Source organism: Leptopilina boulardi, unplaced genomic scaffold (genome assembly GCF_019393585.1).
Source record: "Leptopilina boulardi isolate dan_hultmark-lab unplaced genomic scaffold, ZJU_Lbou_2.1 LbouV2_351, whole genome shotgun sequence".
Classification (NCBI taxonomy): Eukaryota; Metazoa; Arthropoda; class Insecta; order Hymenoptera; family Figitidae; genus Leptopilina; species Leptopilina boulardi.
The window spans coordinates 3,495,972-3,515,795 of record NW_026137920.1 but is presented as its reverse complement, the minus strand read 5'-3'; the positions used below and the strand labels follow the sequence as shown (position 1 = coordinate 3,515,795).

Below are 19,824 nucleotides of genomic sequence, written 5' to 3'. Positions count from 1 at the left end.
AATAGCTAGAATTTAGCGACTGATTTGAGACCAGTGACTTTTTCACTGATTCAAATTTAGAGAGTACGATGTATTTTATTAGTACGTCCTTATAGGAAGATAAGGACATATGAAAAAAATCCAAATCAACGTTACGATGTACTCACATTAAATTTATGGAATTACACATGTTATAAATTGGAGCTCGAAACCCTATAGATGAGTTGGGCATTGGTATTCCAAAGGGTTGATAGTATCTAGAAAATTCATGAGGGACTCTGAAGTTAATCATTAACAGCAATTTTGAACAGTAAATTTTATTATTAACTAATTTAAACAAAAACGTAGACTGGAATATAAAACGTCATCCGGATACTGTCAGAAAATGAAACTTTTTTCATAAATCAAAATAGTCAGAGCCTAGCAGTGCGGGTAGACACCTGTTTTTCGGAAAACAAAATATTTTAGAAACCTTTTTTTACTTTTCTCAATCGCAGTAATTTCTTTATCAAATATAAAAAATAACTTTTGTTATTCTAATTATTTATATTTTTTCTTTTTTTTTTAACTTTATATTCTTTACAAAATTTTTTTTTTCATTTTGTTTTGTAAAAATAAGAATCATTAAAAATTTTAGAATTAATCGCGATTTTTTGTAAATTGTAATTTTTTTAACGATTTTTCTTTGTAGAAAATATTCTACCTTGAAAAATGAAGGTATATTGATAAAGGTCAAATTTTAATGGAAATTTCTATTTAAATAATAAGCGCGGTTTTTCGGTTTTGAAAAAATTAAAATTAAAAAATTTTTTTTGTATAAATTGTCTAATTTACATTATTTGATGGTTGCTCTTTTCGAAAAAAATATTTTACATTTGTAAAGATAAATTAAATAATCAATAGGAATATTCAATATTTCACTAGAAATTTATTTGTAATTATAATAGATATTTTTTATTTTTTTAAAAATTCGTAATTTTATTAAATTTTTGAAAATCAATTTGACAGAACTGTTTTGTCCTTATTTTTTAAATTTGACCATAATCAGAAATTATCAAAAAATAATATTTTTTGATAATTTCTGATTATTAGAAAACATATTATGTTTTCTTCAGTCAAATAGATTTTCGTCTATTTGCATTTTATGTTAAATTAATATTTTCTAATCTTTCTTATTGAATTACCTATTCTATAAAATGAATATTCTACGAAACAACGTTTCGCACAAATTATGAGATTCAATCAAATTAAATTTCTATCCAATTAATTTTCGTCTAAATAAAAATTCTTGCATCAATGATATATATTCGGTTAAATAGAAATTCTGTAAAATTGAAAATTCGAACAAATATGAATATTATACACTGTAAAAAATTTTGGGAATAATCACCAAATTTTTATGGTGAATGTTCCAAAAGTTTTGGGGAAAATACTTTTCCCCAAATTTTGGGAATAATTACAAACTTTTTCTGGTAAATGTTCCATATTTTTTTGGGAAAATGCTTTTCCCAAAAAAAATGTGATTATTACCCAAAATTTTGGTGAAAATTCCCCAAAATTTTAATGAATATATTTTTCTTAAAAAATTGGTCAATATTACTTAAAAAATTTGGTAAAAATTACCCAAATTCTGTACAATTTTTGTTTCCTGAAAAATTAAGATTCTTTTAAATTATTATTCTACAAAAATAATATTCTATATACAGAATAAAATTTTATTAATCCTTAACTGAAGATAAAATAAATAAATAATATTATGGATCCCAATTATCATGTAAAATTGAAGAATAAGTGATAGTGGTCTTTTCGTTTAAGCACATTTAAAAAATTATGTGATCATGACTTCAAATGGTAATAACATTGTTCATTAAGTATCTTATTGTGTTAAATATTTCATACTTTATATATCTGATTCTAAATTCATTATAAATCTTGCCAATACTTCTTGACTTTGATTCCTTTTTTTGTAAAAATGTTCCGCAGAGAAGTAAAAACACGCAATTTTTTGGTTTTTATTTTTCACAATTATTTTCAACTCACTTAAAATAAATTAATCCCTGTAAAAGTAATGAAATTTTAAAAAACACATCATAAGCTACCTGAGATTAAATTTTTGTGCAAAAATGTACAATACACGTTTGAATACGTCGAGCCCAGCAGACCCGTTGTGCCATTTACCTTCGAATTGTGACAGTTAAGGGTTGAATCATAGTTCTAAAAAAATTAGCTTTAGTGCTTATTCATGTATTTTGTTTGGGTCACTGATTGGGAATCTGAAATCAAATTTAAAAAATTCAAAATGGCGGATCCAATATGGCAGCTAAATTTAAGGGTCCAAAACTCTTGAAAATATGCTTACGTAATACTTGAATAACTCCCATGTCGCTAAGTATATCTATATATAAGAGTTTTTGGGTCGCTGATTACGAAACTAAAGTCAATTATAAATTTTTTTAAAATCATCGAACAATCGCAATAATCCTTTTATGAAAAGTGTTGATATGCAAATTAGGTAAAGTAAGACATTCTTATGTTATTTATTTTGAAAAGAGAAAGAAAGAAGAGTAAGATTTTTAGACGAAAGATATTCTTATGTCATTTTAAATTGTCTATATAGATAGAGAAATGCAATGATAAACGAAGAAGTTCTTATGTTATATTCCTTGGTGTGAGAAAGAAAGATATGCAGTTTTAGACTTTCACTATAGTGTAACCATAATATAAATTAACGCATTCAATATTGTGTTTTATTTGTGTCTTATACAGTGATTTGCATTTATTTACAATTGAATGTATACAAATATAAAATTATATAATATACACAGGATGTCTAGAAAATCCCTCCCCTCTTGAAATTTTTGTAATTATAATGCTTATTTATTTTTTTTAATAACATTCAAAATTAATAATAATTGTAATGATTTAAAATTAATTTAAAGCGATTTAAATTTTTCCAGACACCCTTTATATATATAAAAATTAATAAACAATTTTCGTAACGTGCGCGAGTGTGTAAATCTTCAGGCCGTAATGCAACTTGAATTGAAACAAGAACTGGGTTGAGTCGCCGATTGTTGACGAACGTAATCTTGAACATTGAATTTCATTTCATTCGAGTGATCTTGAATTTTCATATTCTCACGTGCCCTCAGTTCCCTGATGCAATAATAACAATTTCTTACATTCTTTGAAAAACATTTTTTTTATATAGAGAAAAAACTGTATACAAACAAATCGATATTTTTCGATTTTCTATATATACATGTATATATGTGTATTTTGTTACCTAGCAATCGCATGAAATGCCAACTCGACATTGATTCCAGTTTTAGCCGAAGTCTCCATAAAGGGCACTTGATACTCTCGGGCTAGTCTCTCGCCTTCCTCGCGGCGAATTTCCCGCTGATTACCACAGTCACATTTATTTCCTATATTTGGAAAAAATAATCTCCTTTCATTTTTTTTACATTCTTATTTTAGGGACAGAGGGTTTAATTAAAAATTGTTTCAAGATAAAATAGTTGGAATTTAGCAACTTCAGTATAAGATTTTCATATTGAAATTCAGTCATACATATTTTATAAATTAAAATTCTTTACTGATTGAATCAGTCAAATCTGTTTTACCGACAATGATAATAATTTAGATTAGACTCTTTAAATTAGTAATAATTCGACTTAATTTCAGTGGAAATATTAGTGATTTAGTTGCTAAATTCCATTTCATCAGAAAAATTTCACTGATTCAAATTTAGAGAGTAAATTAATGTGATATATATATAAAGAAAAGAAAAAGAGAAATTATTCGCATATAACGAATTCCATCGTAACTCTGACCTATTAATATTACAACAACGTCATCCTGTGCATATTCTCGAATCTCGCCAAGCCAAGCTCTGATATTGTCATAACTCTTCTTATTCGTAATATCGTAAAGTAGTAGTAATGCTGAAACGAAATTTTCAAAAAAAAGTATATTCATCGAGAAAAATGAAGTATTGAAAGTTTAAAAATTTTGAATATTTTGAATTGGGTGAGGTCAACAAAATTTTGGCTTCAGAACCAAGAACAAGAAAAAATAAGACATTCTTTTTTGCAGTGTATATATATATATATGTATTTCCTTAAAAACTTAGGGGAGGAGCAACTTCTCCCCTTACTCCACCGAGGTCCCTAAACTACTGAGAACAAAAGAATAAAGTTTTTTCACTTTGTTTTGTTGGTGATTGACATTAATATATGTCAAAAAATATTTTATGAATATATTATTTAAGAAAAAAATAGTAAAATAGAAACTATCCCTATTGCAATGAGCAACAGAAAAAAGAAATATATACACATATGCTAAATACATTAAATTGTTTATTTATTTTAGTTTATTTCTTCAACTGCCATTATCTCACTTCTAAAAACTACTGCTCTTTTAGAAACAAAACCTTTGAGACTATACAACACAAACTATGATTTTGTTATTACGATTTTCTGGATATCTAAAGTGTTACTCTATATGCTTCCATTCCGTCGTTATCGTATACACATCAGAAAAAAAACCGAACTCATTTTTGCTGCACCTCATTATGAGATCTGCATCAAAATGAGTTAACAGACAACTTCACGTTACTCAAAATGAACCTGAATAGGAAAACTAAAAATATATAGGTTATGTTCTAAATTGTGATATTTTCATATTGGTAGTACTGCAGAATCTTGTAAATTATATAAAATATTGAAAAGAGAAAAGAAAATGAACAAAGAAAAAATTCATTGAGTGTGATTAGTGCGTCGTATTGGATTTAGTATGCGGCTAAATGCAAGTGTTTCATACTAGATAATGAATAATTGGGGAAAATATATATGAGGGAACAGGGAAACATTTCAAAGTGGTTGTATTTACAAGTTATATTTAATTAATTTCAAATTTTTTAATGGGGGGTAACTTTAAAATTTTTTTAAAACAAATTTTGATTTTTAATAAAAGGAAGTATTTACACCTTTATTGTCAGGGAATGAGTTTGCTTAGTTATAGAATCTTGTAAATTATATAAAATAAAGTAAAGTAGTTGATAGTAGTAGTTAGTACTAATTAAAGTTAATATATAATAAATAGAGAAACATTGTTGTAGGTTGAATAATAGAAAAATATATATTAAAGACTTAAAAAAAGTGGTTTTTCGAAACTTACCATGAGCATCACGATAATAAGCGTGTGTTACACTTCGAAATCTCTCCTGACCAGCGGTATCCCAAATTTGAAGTTTCACTTGATCGCCATCGACAGATACTAATTTATTCTGCAAATAAAGAGATTCGCATACTATTTATACATATTTAAAACTGCGAAATAAGATATAATGCTTTCTTGCATTGTTTATATAAATAAATTGTTTTCTCACAATCAGTTATATATAAATCATCGTTTACAAATGTAAAATAGAAAAGATTCTTTATTCTCAAATAGAGAAATATTTTTGGCATCATATGTACTTGTTATACTATATAGATACTCCTTTGATATATATACGCATGTGAATAATTTATACACGCGATGTTCGCTTAGTATTTTTTAGATTCACTTTTTCGAACAAAGAAACTCAAGGGAGAGAGAGACTGTTATATACATATATATATTTGCACCTTGGTTAGTTTTGCTTGAAGGGAAAGGAACATCGAGATCCGGATCCCCTGACCCGATTGCTTTATATACTTCCTCAAGCCTCCTCCAATCGCCTCATGTGCTCCTACTACCAAGAGCACCAATTTGCTCTTCTTCTTCTCGACACTTCTCTTGATTATCGTATAACACTCTCTCGACTCGAATATACATATATATACTCTCCTCTTATCAAATGGAATCCACACATCAAGTGTCCAATATTTTATAATAATTGAGAAATTCCGTTAGGAAAATTTTCCATTAGAAGATTCATCTGTATTTATTTGTTTATTTATATCTTTGAAACTTTTGTTTATGAATTATGGGTTATTGTATTTATAAATGTCAAATTGACAATTTGACAGTAAAAATAAAAAATATTTGTGTTAGAATTATTTAATCAGAATTATTTAACTATCGAATTCTCTAGTCTTATTAACTGTTTTTGCTTGTTAAAGTATAACTATATATAAGGTGAAAGAAAAAAAATATCAAATTTTATAAAAATATTTTTAAATTTTGTAAATGTATTTTCAAGTCGTGGAAAATATGCGGTAAAAAGGAAAATTTCCATATAGGAAATAATAACATTTAATAAACTTTTATGAAATTTATAATAGTTGCGTATATAGTTATATATTAAATATTATTAATAATACTGTATTATAAGTATATAAAAGTTTTTCTAAAGTTTAAAATTTCTTATATATATGCGAAAATTATGCCTTTTAACATATTTTCCACGACCTGAAAATACTTTTATAAAACTTGAAATACTTTTATAAAATTTGATATTTATGTTCTTTCCGTGTAGAAATTTTTTTTAACCAAATGCATCTATAGTATAACTTCAACTAAAACTTTTTTCAGTGCACATATATTTAACTTGAAGATATCAAAAATTCATACCAAATGCGTATATATTTTATACCTTCAAGTTAAAAGAGCTGTATTTTTTATTCTTGTTTCATATTTTTATTTTACCTTATATTGCTAAACTTTTTGAGAATTTTTTCCAATATTCAAAAGTGAAGCAATCCAATTTATATTTTTTTTTCTTTGGGTGTGAACAAATATATAACTATATAATAGTAAGTGATATATAGGTATATAATATTTTTACCGTGAAACCAATTCCAACAGTGGCTGCAAAGTTCCCTTGTTGAAAACTTCCGGTATCGAACTGAACGAGTAATGAAGTTTTTCCAACTCCACTGTCACCCAACAGTATTGTCTGCGTCAGTAAATAATTGCGATATTGGTCTTTAATTTAACATATATAATTTACTATAATTTTCAAATTGCAAAATTAAAACTATTTTATATATGGAAATTTAGGTATATACTTGTCTAAATATAAATCAGTGAAAAAGTCGTCACTGATATTAATTAATTAATTATTAAAAATTAATAAATAATAAATATTTAAATCAGGGTGTCCATTGACCGAGATAAATTTTAAAAACAAAAAAATCACAGCTTATATTAAATGAAAAGTAAAGCGATCTAATGAACGATACCTTAGAAGCAAAAAAAAATAAAGGTTATTACGTTTTGAAATTTTCTTACAGATGAATTTTCATTTGTTCGAATTATTATTTGATATAATTTCCATATAACCGATTTATTCCAATACAGAATTTTTACTTAACCGAAAAATTATTTAACAGAATTTCTAATTGATATCGAATTTTCATTTGTCCGAAATTGCAAATGGCCGAACAAACAATCGACAGAAAGATTTTGACGCGATTTATAAAAATCAACCAATCAAAAAATTATCTGCATAAAATTGTGATTGGGTGATTTTAAAAATCGCGCCGAAATCTGTCTGTCGATTGTTTGTTCGGACATTTGCAATTTCGGACAAATGAAAATTCAATCAATCAGATGAAACTCTCTTAAAAGATTTTTCGGTTATAAGTAAAAATTCTGTAGTATGAAAAATCGGTTATATGGAAATTATATCAAATAATAATTCGAACAAATATGAAAATACATTTGAAAGAATAAAATGAAAATTCTATGCAATATAAAATTTTACACAATAAAAATTCTTTAAAATGCCTATTATGTTAAATGAAAATTCGAGCAAATAAAAATTCTGACAAATAAAAAATCGATGAAATAAAAATTCTGTGAAGTGAATTTTCGGTTATATAAAAATTCTGTAGTATATATAGAAAATCGTTTTGATGAAAATTCTGCAAAATACTATATCGAACAAGTAAAGTTCGGCTCAAAAATAATTATGACAAATGAAATTTCATAATATGAAAATTCTAACTAATGATTTTTAGAATATAATCATGCATCCCACATTTTTTTAATTCTATTATTATTTAAAAATATAATATGAGTTCAAAATTTAAGGTTGCAAAATCGCATGAACATCCTACTTATTTTATAAAAATTTTTAAAATCGTAAATTTCTTTAATTTAGAACTTTTTCTGGAAATTATATTTGTATATATTAGTATAAACCAGACATAAAATATATAATTAAAATAACTAAAATTATCCATAAGAGCAATAAATTAATACATATAATATTATACTTTATAGTAAAAACTGAAGTTATTGAATACTAAGAAAAGACAGGTATTTTATACCGGAAATTAGTCAGAAATTTTTTTTTTTTTAATTTTAGTGGCCGCAATCTTTCCATTAATGGATTTATAAAAAACTTATGGTATTAAGGGTAATTTGGAGTCACTGATTACGAATCAGAAGTCAGATTTTAAAAATTCAAAATGGCGGCTACAATATGGCGGAAAGTTTTACTAAAAATTGATATTTTTTATGATACTTGGTACCTACACAGAGAAAAATGGAAAAACGAATAAAGTAAGTTTTACTACATAAAAAGTAAAACCAGAACTGTCCGCAGTTTCTGCGCATTTCTCGCAATTTTTACTTCAGAAATATAGTAAAATTTACTCATCCTGAAATAGTAAACATTATTCCGGAAATAGTAAATTTTACTATTTTCTGGAGTAAAAATTACCAGAAATACGCAGAAACAGCAGACAGTTCCGGTTTTATTTTTAAAATACATATATATATATGTATATATATATATAGTAAAAGTTACTTTATTCGTTTTTATATTTTTCTCCGTGTAGGGGGTTTTTAGGGTCATGAATCTGAAGTCAGTTTTTCAAAATTCAAAATGGCGTATTCAAATCCAATAGCTGGACTTTAGCAAATGTTTTGACATCACTGTGATTTTTTTTTACTAACACAGAAAATTAAAAGGCATTAAAATAAGCTGCAACGCTTATTATATTTTAATCTAATTTTGCTTATTTTAATCCATTTTGGTATTAAAATAAGCAAAATTGGATTAAAATATAATAAGCGTTGCAGCTTATTTTAATGCCTTTTAATTTTCTGTGAATTCAAATTTAGAGTATATAAGTTTTAAAATCAATTTAGAAAACAGATTTTTAATATATATACACTCAGAAAAATGATTTATTTGAACCAAATAAAATATATTTGAGTTAAATAAATGTATATTTGTCTCAGAGCCTACTAACTTATTTATTTGGCGTAAATAAAAATTTTATTTGTCAGAAATAAATTTTTCTTTGGCTCAAATAAATTTTTTATTTCAATGAAATAAAATATATTTGCAACTAATAAATGAGTTAGTAGGCTCGGAGACAAATATACCATTTCTCTGAGTGTAGAAACTATCATATGAATTAAATGATAAATGTAACAAATAAAAATTATTCTTTAAACGAAAATTATGCCAAATAAGAATTAGGTTATATGAATATTAATTTGTGTTTCAAACTCGTTGTAAAGTCAAAGTTCAAATTCAATTAAAAGAAAAATGATTGTTGATTCAAATAAATTTTCGCATTTTATATATAATATATATATAAGTATGACATTGCAAGATGTAAAAACTAACTTTATGAGTTGGCGTTGTTTCATGTTGATGATGCTGTTGCTCTTTTGTCTTCCTTCTCAATGAACCTTTATCAATTGAGTCAACAGGTTTTATTTTCTCAATCGTCGAATGATAACGACCACCAAGAACCTCAGCTGGTGGTTTATAGTCACGATAACCAGTTGGCGATGGGGTTGTGTCTAAATTATCGACAGAAAATGCACTTTTTTTATTACTCTTTTGTCTACTGATATGTCTACTCCCAGATTCTTCATCGTGAAAATTTTTAACTCTTTCGTCAGCAGCCATTTTCTGTAAACAATAACATATGTTGTATATGCCAAAAAAAAATCACCTATTTTTCTTTACTTTACGTCTCGCAATTTTCATAGAAAAAAAAAAGTTTATAAAAAAAATTTATTTTCTTAAATATAAATTATATATTCTCTATATATATATGTACCCTTTATTTTACTGCCACGATAAATAATGCCTTGCTCTTGAAACATTTTCTAATACTTATTTCCGTCAATATGAATAAGTCTTAAAGAGTCAACAGATTCCATCATCCTCTTTAGTTCCTTATTTTGAGAAATCATTGACATGTGAGTTTTGAATTTTAAATTTTAATTATAATGGCATGTTTTTAGAGGAGAAATATATGAGTGAATCGCGCACACACCGATGACAGTTGAGTATAGACGAAAACTACGATAAATTCTGCAAAAAATAATCTTCCATAGTAGTGTATATATGTGTGTATATATATATATATATATAGGATAGGACGCAAGCGTACTATATTCGCGAAACCTTGAAGTTGAAATTCTAACCTACAAACGCCTTTATTTATACATGTTTAGCCTTCAATATTTGCCTATAAACACGTGTGTCAATATAATGGATATAATGAGTTCACATTTATGTCCAAAGAGAACAAGTGAATAAAAATCCAGCTGTCTTGTAAATATATATACATATATATATACATTGATGTCAAGCTCGCAACCTATATGACAACATATATATATAAAGTAAAAATGCCTCAAGTTTGTACGTGCGCACGATGGTGGTTCAATATATTGAGCGCAAATGTCAGTTTGGTAGGCTTAACGAAAGATGTCGACGCTATTTGCAAAAAAAAAAAGGAAATTTTTATTAAAATGAGGAATAATTATATATAAGAATTTTCTGTTTCAGGTGGAAGTTTTGATACAATTTTTTTTAGAATATGAGGATTTAGAGTATTAAAATATTGATATTTAATATCCCCCCTCCCTACGATAACTAAAATTACGCAGCAATATTGGCAACATTGCCTCAATATTACCAGGCAATGTTGCTGCAATATTAGAATATTGAGGTAATATTGTCGCAATATTACTGCAATTTTAGATATATGTAATTAAAAATAGTGGGAAAAAAATTATGTTATAATAGTTTTTGAACAATTTTTATAATTATTATCATTAATGGGAAGGTACTAGAATTTTTAAAAAATAATTTTTTTTACTCTTAAAAAGTATTTTAAAACCTTCTATAGAATAGAGAAAAAATAAATGTTTGCGGTACTCGTTAAAAATCTTTTATTTATCCGTACTCTTTTTCGAACACTTTATTTACAAATTATTTAATTAATAATTAATTATTATTAATATTTTATTATAAATAATGTAAACAATACTTACTTAATTAAAAAAAATTACAAATTAAATTACTTATAAGTAACTATAAATTTATTATAAATTTACAAAATTTACATGAAATATATTACTCGAAGGTCATATTCGTATAATAAGCGAATCCAAAAACCCACGAATAACAATTTTCAAGCAATTCCTAGAAGTTTTTGAAAATTTAACCGCCATATTGGATCCGTCATTTTGAATTTTTAAAAATCAAGGTCATATTCATAATCAGCGACCCCGAAAACCCCCGAGTAACGATTTTAAAGCGAATCTGATCAATTTTTAAAAAATTGTCCTCCATATTGGACCCGCCATTTTGAATTTTTAAAAACCAAGGTCATATTCGTAATCAACGACCCCAAAAACCCCTGAATAACTATTTTCAAGCAAATCCAAGCATTTTTTAAATTTCATGTCTGTCATATTGAATCCGACATTTTGAATTTTTAAAAATTAAGGTCATATTCGTAATCAGCAACCCCAAAAACGCCCGAGTAACGATTTTCAAGCGAATTCAATCACTTTTGTAACTTTCGTCTACTTATTGATTATATTGTTTTAAAAAAGTGACTTTAGCTGCCATTTTTTGTCAGACATTTTAAAATTTAATTTTCTCAATAGTCCTATCTTATATTCTAAATATTTTTAACGCGATTGATTTGTGTTTTTATTTTTAAAAAATTCTTATTTCAGTATGAAATTCAAATGATCAGTTAAAAGAAAAAAATCCCATTTTATGACTTTAACAAGAGTTATATTAAATAAAGACTAGAAAAATTATTGAGTTTTAGAAAAGATTTATACTCTGTGTGTCGTAAAATTTTTTTTTATTCTAAAATATATATATATATATATTAAAATGTTTGAAGCGGTTTGAAGTATTTTCTCGTTTTAAAAGGATTTGTGCACATCTGGTTTGTCTTAGGATATGATGACCATAGGTACCTATAGAGGTTTCTTATTTTAAGAGGACCCATTTTATGAGTTTTTCGGGTACTAGTTTTTTCTTTTCTTACAGATTCGTTTAGACTAAAAATTGGTGAAATTTTCTATTTGAAATTTTCACAGGAAATGTTGAGAAATTGTAAATATTTTTGAATGAATTTATTCAGAAAAGCTTTCTCGCAGCGTTAGTTGTTCTTGAGTATTGTAACAGCAACAAAACTTAAAATAAAATTGAATAAAAATTTTTAAAGTGAGTTAAAAGAAAAGAATAAATGGTATAGTGAATAAAAGGAAATGTGAACTAATAAATACAATTTCTGTTGCTATTTTAGTATTGTACATATTTTAGTGGAATTGAATAAAAAAAACGTTTAATCAAAAAAATAATTATTTTCTTTTTTTTTGCTATTTATACTTGACTGCACTTTTGTGTGTTATTCTGCGTTTTATTATTAAACATTGAATTATTTAAACAAAAGTCAAATGTTAATATAGTTCTACTTCAGTAACAGCAAAAGTTATATTCCATAATTTGATCCATAAAGAAAGTAATCAATTTTCTAATTGATTTATCCTTTTTTTACACGTACATTTCAAGATTCAAATTTGTACAGGGCATCACAAAATCGTCTCCACCGGCATCCACCGACTCTTCAATATTTTTAAAAAAAATAGAGTATAATTAAATAATAAAGGTTAAATAAAGTGTAGTTATATTATTTTAGTCTATAATATATATGTGAAACATATGAAACCGATTAAAAATAAATGATAATTTTCTCAAAAAAAAAAATTATTAACGCCAGTTTCACCGACCCCAACGTTTCCACCCGCCACAGAATTTCGACCGTCACTAGTGCAAGTTTAATACACAATGAAACAAACGAAATTAAAAATATTCATTATAAATTATCATAGCTCCGTTAAGTTTACTATAACTTACCAAATAAATTTCTATAAATTACCGTATAAATTTCCATAAATTACCGCATAAATTTCCATAAATTACCAAAATAAAATTTTTAATTGTCGTTCGCGCTATATATATTTTTGTAAATTACCGCGGAAATTTCCGTAAATTACCAAAATTAAAATTTTTAATTGTGATTCATGCTTTACATATTTTTACACTCAAAAAAATAAGTAGTAGATTTGACTACTTTTTAACTACCCTGTATAGTACAATAGGTCCTCAACTCAATTTTAAAAGTTGTATTAACTACTAAAAAGTAGTTAAAATAACTAAGAATGTAGTTGATATAATAAGATTTTGTAGTTAGTTTTAAATTCTAACTACATTTTTAAGTTAATTGTACTACTAATTTTTAACTTCTTAAGAAATAATGAAATTAACTACACAAACATTGTTAAACTAACTAAGAAAGTAATTGTTTTAACTTCTTTTCACTTAACTACCCAAAGGTAGTTGAAGATTTCGGGTAAATTTTTTTCAGTGTATGAATTATTTAGACAAAATTTCTATAAATTACCGCATAAATTTTCATAAATTACCTCGAAAATTTCCGTAAATTACCGAAATCAAAATTTTGAATTGCGTCGTTCGCGCTATATATATATATATTTGTGAATTACCCTAAAAATTTCTATAAACATTTTAAATCAAATTTCAACTATTTTATAGAATTCAAAAAGCAAAGAATTTTTTTTTAATTTGTTTAAAAAAATAAAAAAAATTTCCGGCCCACCATGGATATTTATTTCTTGATACTTTATCTTCAAAAATATGTATTCATATTTATCATTTCGATAAAAAAAATATTTTTAAAGTTTCATAGACACCAAATCGTGCGCTACGCGGAGAATCACCCATATATATGAAGTTTCAAACAAAAATGTATAAAATTTCAAAAAAAATTTCAAAATTTTCATCGAATCCCTTAAACTTAAAAATCACTCTCTTATAGGATTAAAATTAAAAAATTGATATACATTTTCTCCACAAAAATGAAAGAAGGATGTTAAAAATGTCCAATTTTTGGCAAACTTGAATAAACTTTCTTAACCATTTTGAAATGGGGGGAAAAGATTCGAATAAAAAATCAAAGCTTTTAAACTATATTGTGTTTGGCTAAAATTGCGTAAAGGTATGGTTAATTCGAAATTTTGTCAGAAGTAATTTATATATTTATATTTTGCATCTACATCAGACTTGACAGACATACAAACTTACATTATACATAAATGAATATACATGTACGGTATTCTTAATAACTATAATTGAAATTGTGTAATAGAATATAAAGTACGACTTAATTATTAACTGCAACTACAAATTAAAATCTGTAAATTGATGCATATATATTGAAACAGGTTTTGCGATTTTCCTATGATTTTTATAACCTTTTATCGTGATATTTTTTGGATTTTCTCCAAAAGGCCATGAAGCATATATATATATTTTTTATCGAATCACTGATTTCTCTAACTTTTTGTTAGGTATATAGATAAAAATGTATTACTACGCGGAAAAAAATATAAAGTAACTTTTACTATATATACAAAGTAAAATCTAAACTTTCCGAAATTTTTGCGCATATATGGCTAACGTTTGCTTCGGAATTAGAAAAAATTACTTCTGAAATAGTAAAGTTTACTTCATAAATAGTATTTTTTACTATTTTCGGAGCAAAAGTATAGCCTGAAATTCCTGACATTTATAAGGATTTATTTTGAAAGTATAGTAAAAATTACATTATTTTTGTTTCCCATTTTTCTCCGTGTAAATTAATCATAATTAAGTAACACTCGACGCCTCATCCCGTTCACATATAATGCTTATTGAAATAACAAAACAAGACAATTCTTATTGACATTTGCCTACTGTGCACAATATAACATTCCTATATATAAATTTCAGTGCATTTGAATTTTCAAAAACCGATTTCAGATTCGTAATCAGGTACCCCAAAAATTCCCTGAGTAACGTTTTTCAAGTGAATCTAATGAATTTTTGAAAATTTTACCGCCATATTGGATCCGCCATTTTGAATTTTTGAAAACTAAATTCAGATTCGTAATCGTAGTTACTTCGATAGCCACCGAGTAAGAAGTTTCAAGCAAAATGATTCGATTTTTAAAAATTCGTACATTACGAAGATTTTAGGACAATTTTTTAATTAATAATAATAAATTGAGAAAGTATGTGGTATAAAAAAATTAGCCTAAAACCTTCATATATTATATATAGGTCTAGATTTCCACAATAAATATCTCGTTCGTTAAGTATATATGGCTTTTAACACAGGCACACTTTCTGATCATCGATGAATGATTATTGGACTGGAATTTCGTGTTTTACTTTCTCCGTAGATTTAACGTTTTATCTCGCACATGCAGTATATGGGTGATTCTCCGCATAGCGCAAAATTTCATTTCCTTCATGTTTTTTTTTTAAAGAAATCAGTTGCACATATAAAAAAATTAAAGTTGCGACTGTAAATTCCTGACAACTTGCACAAAAAAAAAAAAAAAAAAAAACAGTAATAGTTCTGGAGATACAGACTCTCAAAGTTGAACCTTTCACCTTTTCCATATTTTTACACAATAAAAGATTTTTATACGCGGAAAAAAATATTTATCTGGAATAGCGATATGTTTCTCTAAAATAACAAAAACTTTCGTTGTTCCAGGTAAGGATTTTTTCCGCGTATAATTAAATTTTTCGAAATATGTAACAAAAAATTTTAATTATTTGAAAAAAAAGAACGTTTGCAATTTTAACCTCAAAAAGGGTCAACTTTAAGAGACTATATATATCTCGTCAACTTTTCGGGAAATCGCATTGTTTTTCTTTTCGCAAATTGTCAGGAGTTTAGTTAGCATTTAACTTTTCATTGGTTTCGTTTTTTTTTAAAAAACACTACATTTTAAAAGTTGTACCTTTAAAGCGCCAATTTTACATATATAGGGAATCACACAGAATCTTCATATGGGAAAGCCTTCACATATTTTACAATAAATTCACTAATTATTAATATTTTCTGTTAAATAAAGTGTAGTTGTATTAATTTAGCAAGTATAAATGCCGTGAATACGAAACAGACTGAAAATCGTTGATATATTGTTTAAAAATCAGTATTAGTTGTGCGTCATGGTGAAGCTTTTTTCATTAAAACGTGTGTGTGTTATATTCAGTGGGAATAAAATTATTATTTCGTCCGGCCCACTAAAGATATTTCATTCTTGAGATAACCTTGAAGATTATATGTTAATTTTTGTTAAATTGTACAAAATATTTTTAATAATAGCAATAATTAAATTGTACACTACGCGGAGAATTGCCCATAATATTTCATTAAAAATATCAAAAAGTTAGAAGACATGAAGAAAATCCGTTTGCCTTTTTTGTTTTAAATAAACGTCAACAATGATTCCTATTAAAGGTGCAAGATTTAGTCATGAAAAATCATTTGTCGCATCTTTATAATAGAAAATCATTATTGACGTTTTTCCGAAACAAAAAACGCAAACACACGCAGTAACGATTTTCTTCATGACTTCTAGCTTTTCAAATTTTTGAGCGAGCATTAATAAAATTAAACAATATTAACAAACATTGAGTATTAGTTCTGACACTTCTAAATTGAACACTTGACAACTTCAGAATAAATTGATTCATGATTAGAAATCAAATCGATTAGTATTCAACTATTTCAAAGTAAAAAATGTACATATAAAAAGTTAAACATACACAAAAATCGAGTTTATTCGAAAATCCCTCTACCGATTTTTTTCATCTTAGATTTAAATTACTTAGAAAATAATGTGGAATTAATATCTGAAGAGAGCTGCCGAGATGGGTCAGTACTTTTGGGTTAAAGTTATATATAGTCCAAGCCCACCGTGGATTGCTTTGTGATTTGCCCAAATCACACCGAGAAAAAAGATTTCTTTGATTCAAGAAGATCAATTTCTTTGACAAATTTTTATTTGATTCAAAGAAAATTTATTTGTTTCAAACAAATTATCTTTGATTTGAAAAAAATTATCTTCGTTTTAAAGAAATTTGTTATTTAATTCAAATACATGTTTCTTTGCCCCATATATCAATGTTAGAATTTCTTCGATTTAATGCACTTTCTTTCATTCAAAGAAAATTTTTTTTATATCAAAGAAAATTTCTTTGTAACTAAGAAGCTTTTTTTGTTTCAAAGAAAATTTTATTTTGAATCAAAGGAAACAATAAGTCAAAGAAACTGGTTTCTTTAAATCAAAGAAATCTTTTATCTGGGTGCAGCTTGTTGGAAACACTATTTTCTTTGTTTATCATCACAGTTTTTAAAATTTGTCTATTCTAGAATTGGAGTTGTATTTGCTACAATAAATTTTTTTCCTTGTAATTATCGAAAAACTGTGAATTTAAAATTTTAACAACTATCTATTATATTTTGCAGAGAAAAAAAGGAATTGCTTACAGATGCTAATTGATGTTAACTATCAGATCTATTAAAATTAGTAACTACAGCTAAATTCTTTGCTATGCCAACGAAAAAGTTTGCTATGATAAACAATATCAGTCTTAATTTTTATAAACTTACTGCATTTACTGTCACAGCAAATATGTTCGCTGTTCCTATATATTAGCTAACGTAATTTGATGTGACAGCAAATAATTTTTTCTATATGCGTGTGAATTTAAAAATAATTGTGTTTATAAAATTTAATTTGCAATGTGTTATTTTTTTGTACTAAGAATGTGATGCTCTGCTCTAATTCTTGAAATGACGGGCAAGTAAATTGTTTATTATAGGATCCTGTTAGTAGAGCGGGTCGAACGATAAAGGCGGCTGGCGACTGCGTCAGGTCGATCCTATCGGCGTGTATTTGAAAATTGTATATATATATATATCTTTGCAAACATAGAGCGATAGTGTGCGCCATCTTGCACGTCTGCGTCTGACTGGCCGTGAAAGCAGGAGATCATAAAGAGGCTCAGGGTCGAGGCAATACTAATATAATGTGGCGGGAAGCCACTCCGCCCCGAAGCCACGCGGCAGTGGGATGGAATAGTGTGTGCGTACATATATATAATGATAATAATGCTTTCAAATATATAATACGTATTGTTGCGTCATAAATTGCAAATCGTTCTTTTTACGCTATAGGGAAAACATACACAGGAAAGTTGATATAAGCTTGTAGAAGCGAAACTTTTCTCTATATTTCAATCGCGATTCATCAGTGAAAGTTTATTGCGCAGAGAACCTTGTTTTTCTATTTATTTATGAAAATTATAATGTCATTTTTAAAATGTTTTTCGTAATTTTTACAGTAATGAAGAAAGAAGAGATGTTAAAATTTAGCATTCAAAAAAGCGACTATTTCGTTGTAAAACTACTTTTACATATCATATCCAGTGGGCAAAAAACGTTTTAAGAACGTTTTTCGAATGCATTTTTCTGCGTATACAAATTAAAAGGAAACGTACGCGCCATTGTCATTTAGTTTGATTTTCTCATGTTTTGCTATAGTAATTACGACCTAAACGACGATGGAATTTACACATCTTTTTAATTCGTACGGCAGTACTATATATCAAATAGTTATTTTTGACTAAAAATTATGTCAAATTTTGAACTGCATAATGGAAAGATATAATTTATATCGTACTATATACATGCGTTTATTGTACTAACAGTTTCTCTGCTGTTATGTGCAAAATTTTTATTATTTTTTAAAAATAACTTGTAACATATACTTGAAAATTAATACAATAGTTATAAAATCTCCTTTTTATTTTATTTTTATCCCCTTTTGATCATTTCAATAATTCTCTATATTAATATATGTTTCTGATGATCTTCTTGATATGGATAATCTTTTCATCCTCTTTTCCTCCTCTCGGTAATTTTCTTAATATTTTTTTGATACTATTCTGATCCTCTTTATTTTATAAAATTTAATATATTTATTTTCTTTTCATGTATATATACGCATATTTCCATAGGTTTTAAATAGAAAAACTATATATGGCCATATATAATCTCTAAATAGATGAACGTTATATTGACATTAACAGTTCTAACATCGCTTTACAGAATTTCTATATTTGATGGAATTTTCATTTAACATGCAACATTAACATTAATTTAACATAACTTAACATAATATTATTATAAAATAATATTTTAAACTATATCCTTTTTATGTTTCAGATTTTCTTTTGTCGCGAGAACATAAAACTATATCAAGAAAACAACGAGGAAGCAAAGCTGCAGCTGAAAGAGGGTGTTTTTAGAAAACTCAATCGTAATTTACAAAATAATATTCAGTTTCTAAATGAAACAAATCATCTAAGTCACAAAATCTAATTTAAAAAAAGAAACTAATTTTATTTACATTACACTAAACTTTTATATGTTTGATATACATCGAACCCACTTTAGACTTATATACATATACATTGAACCTACTTTAGTCCTACATTAAACCTAATTTAGACCTACTTTACCCCTAACATTAAATTTATACTTTAGTTGTACATTGAACTTACTTTAGTCCTCCATTAAACTTACATTAAACCTATACTTTAGTCCTATACACTTTCCTAAATTAAACCTATACTTTAAAAATATAGTCTTACATTAAACGTATACATTAAAAATACTTTAGTCTTAAATTGAACCTACTTTAGTC

General features: G+C 26.4%; 1 protein-coding gene across 9 annotated transcripts in view; it reads right to left on the bottom strand.

The window, feature by feature from the left end:
- Positions 1 to 2,700: 2,700 nt before the first annotated feature.
- Positions 2,701 to 19,824, bottom strand: part of LOC127286158 (ras-related protein Rab-37) — a 293,485-nt gene continuing 276,361 nt past the window's right edge. For 8 of the 9 annotated variants that reach the window (XM_051312493.1, XM_051312492.1, XM_051312495.1 and 5 more), the window contains 6 exons: positions 9,557 to 9,847; positions 6,755 to 6,865; positions 5,161 to 5,269; positions 3,816 to 3,926; positions 3,266 to 3,407; positions 2,701 to 3,135 (listed from right to left, as the gene is read on the bottom strand). In XM_051312493.1, the coding sequence (XP_051168450.1) occupies positions 3,000 to 3,135; positions 3,266 to 3,407; positions 3,816 to 3,926; positions 5,161 to 5,269; positions 6,755 to 6,865; positions 9,557 to 9,847 (900 nt within the window). In that variant the 3' untranslated portion in view covers positions 2,701 to 2,999. Of the gene's footprint in view, positions 3,136 to 3,265; positions 3,408 to 3,815; positions 3,927 to 5,160; positions 5,270 to 6,754; positions 6,866 to 9,556; positions 9,848 to 9,998; positions 10,256 to 19,824 lie in introns of those variants that run through there. The other variant, XM_051312500.1, reaches the window with a different exon arrangement.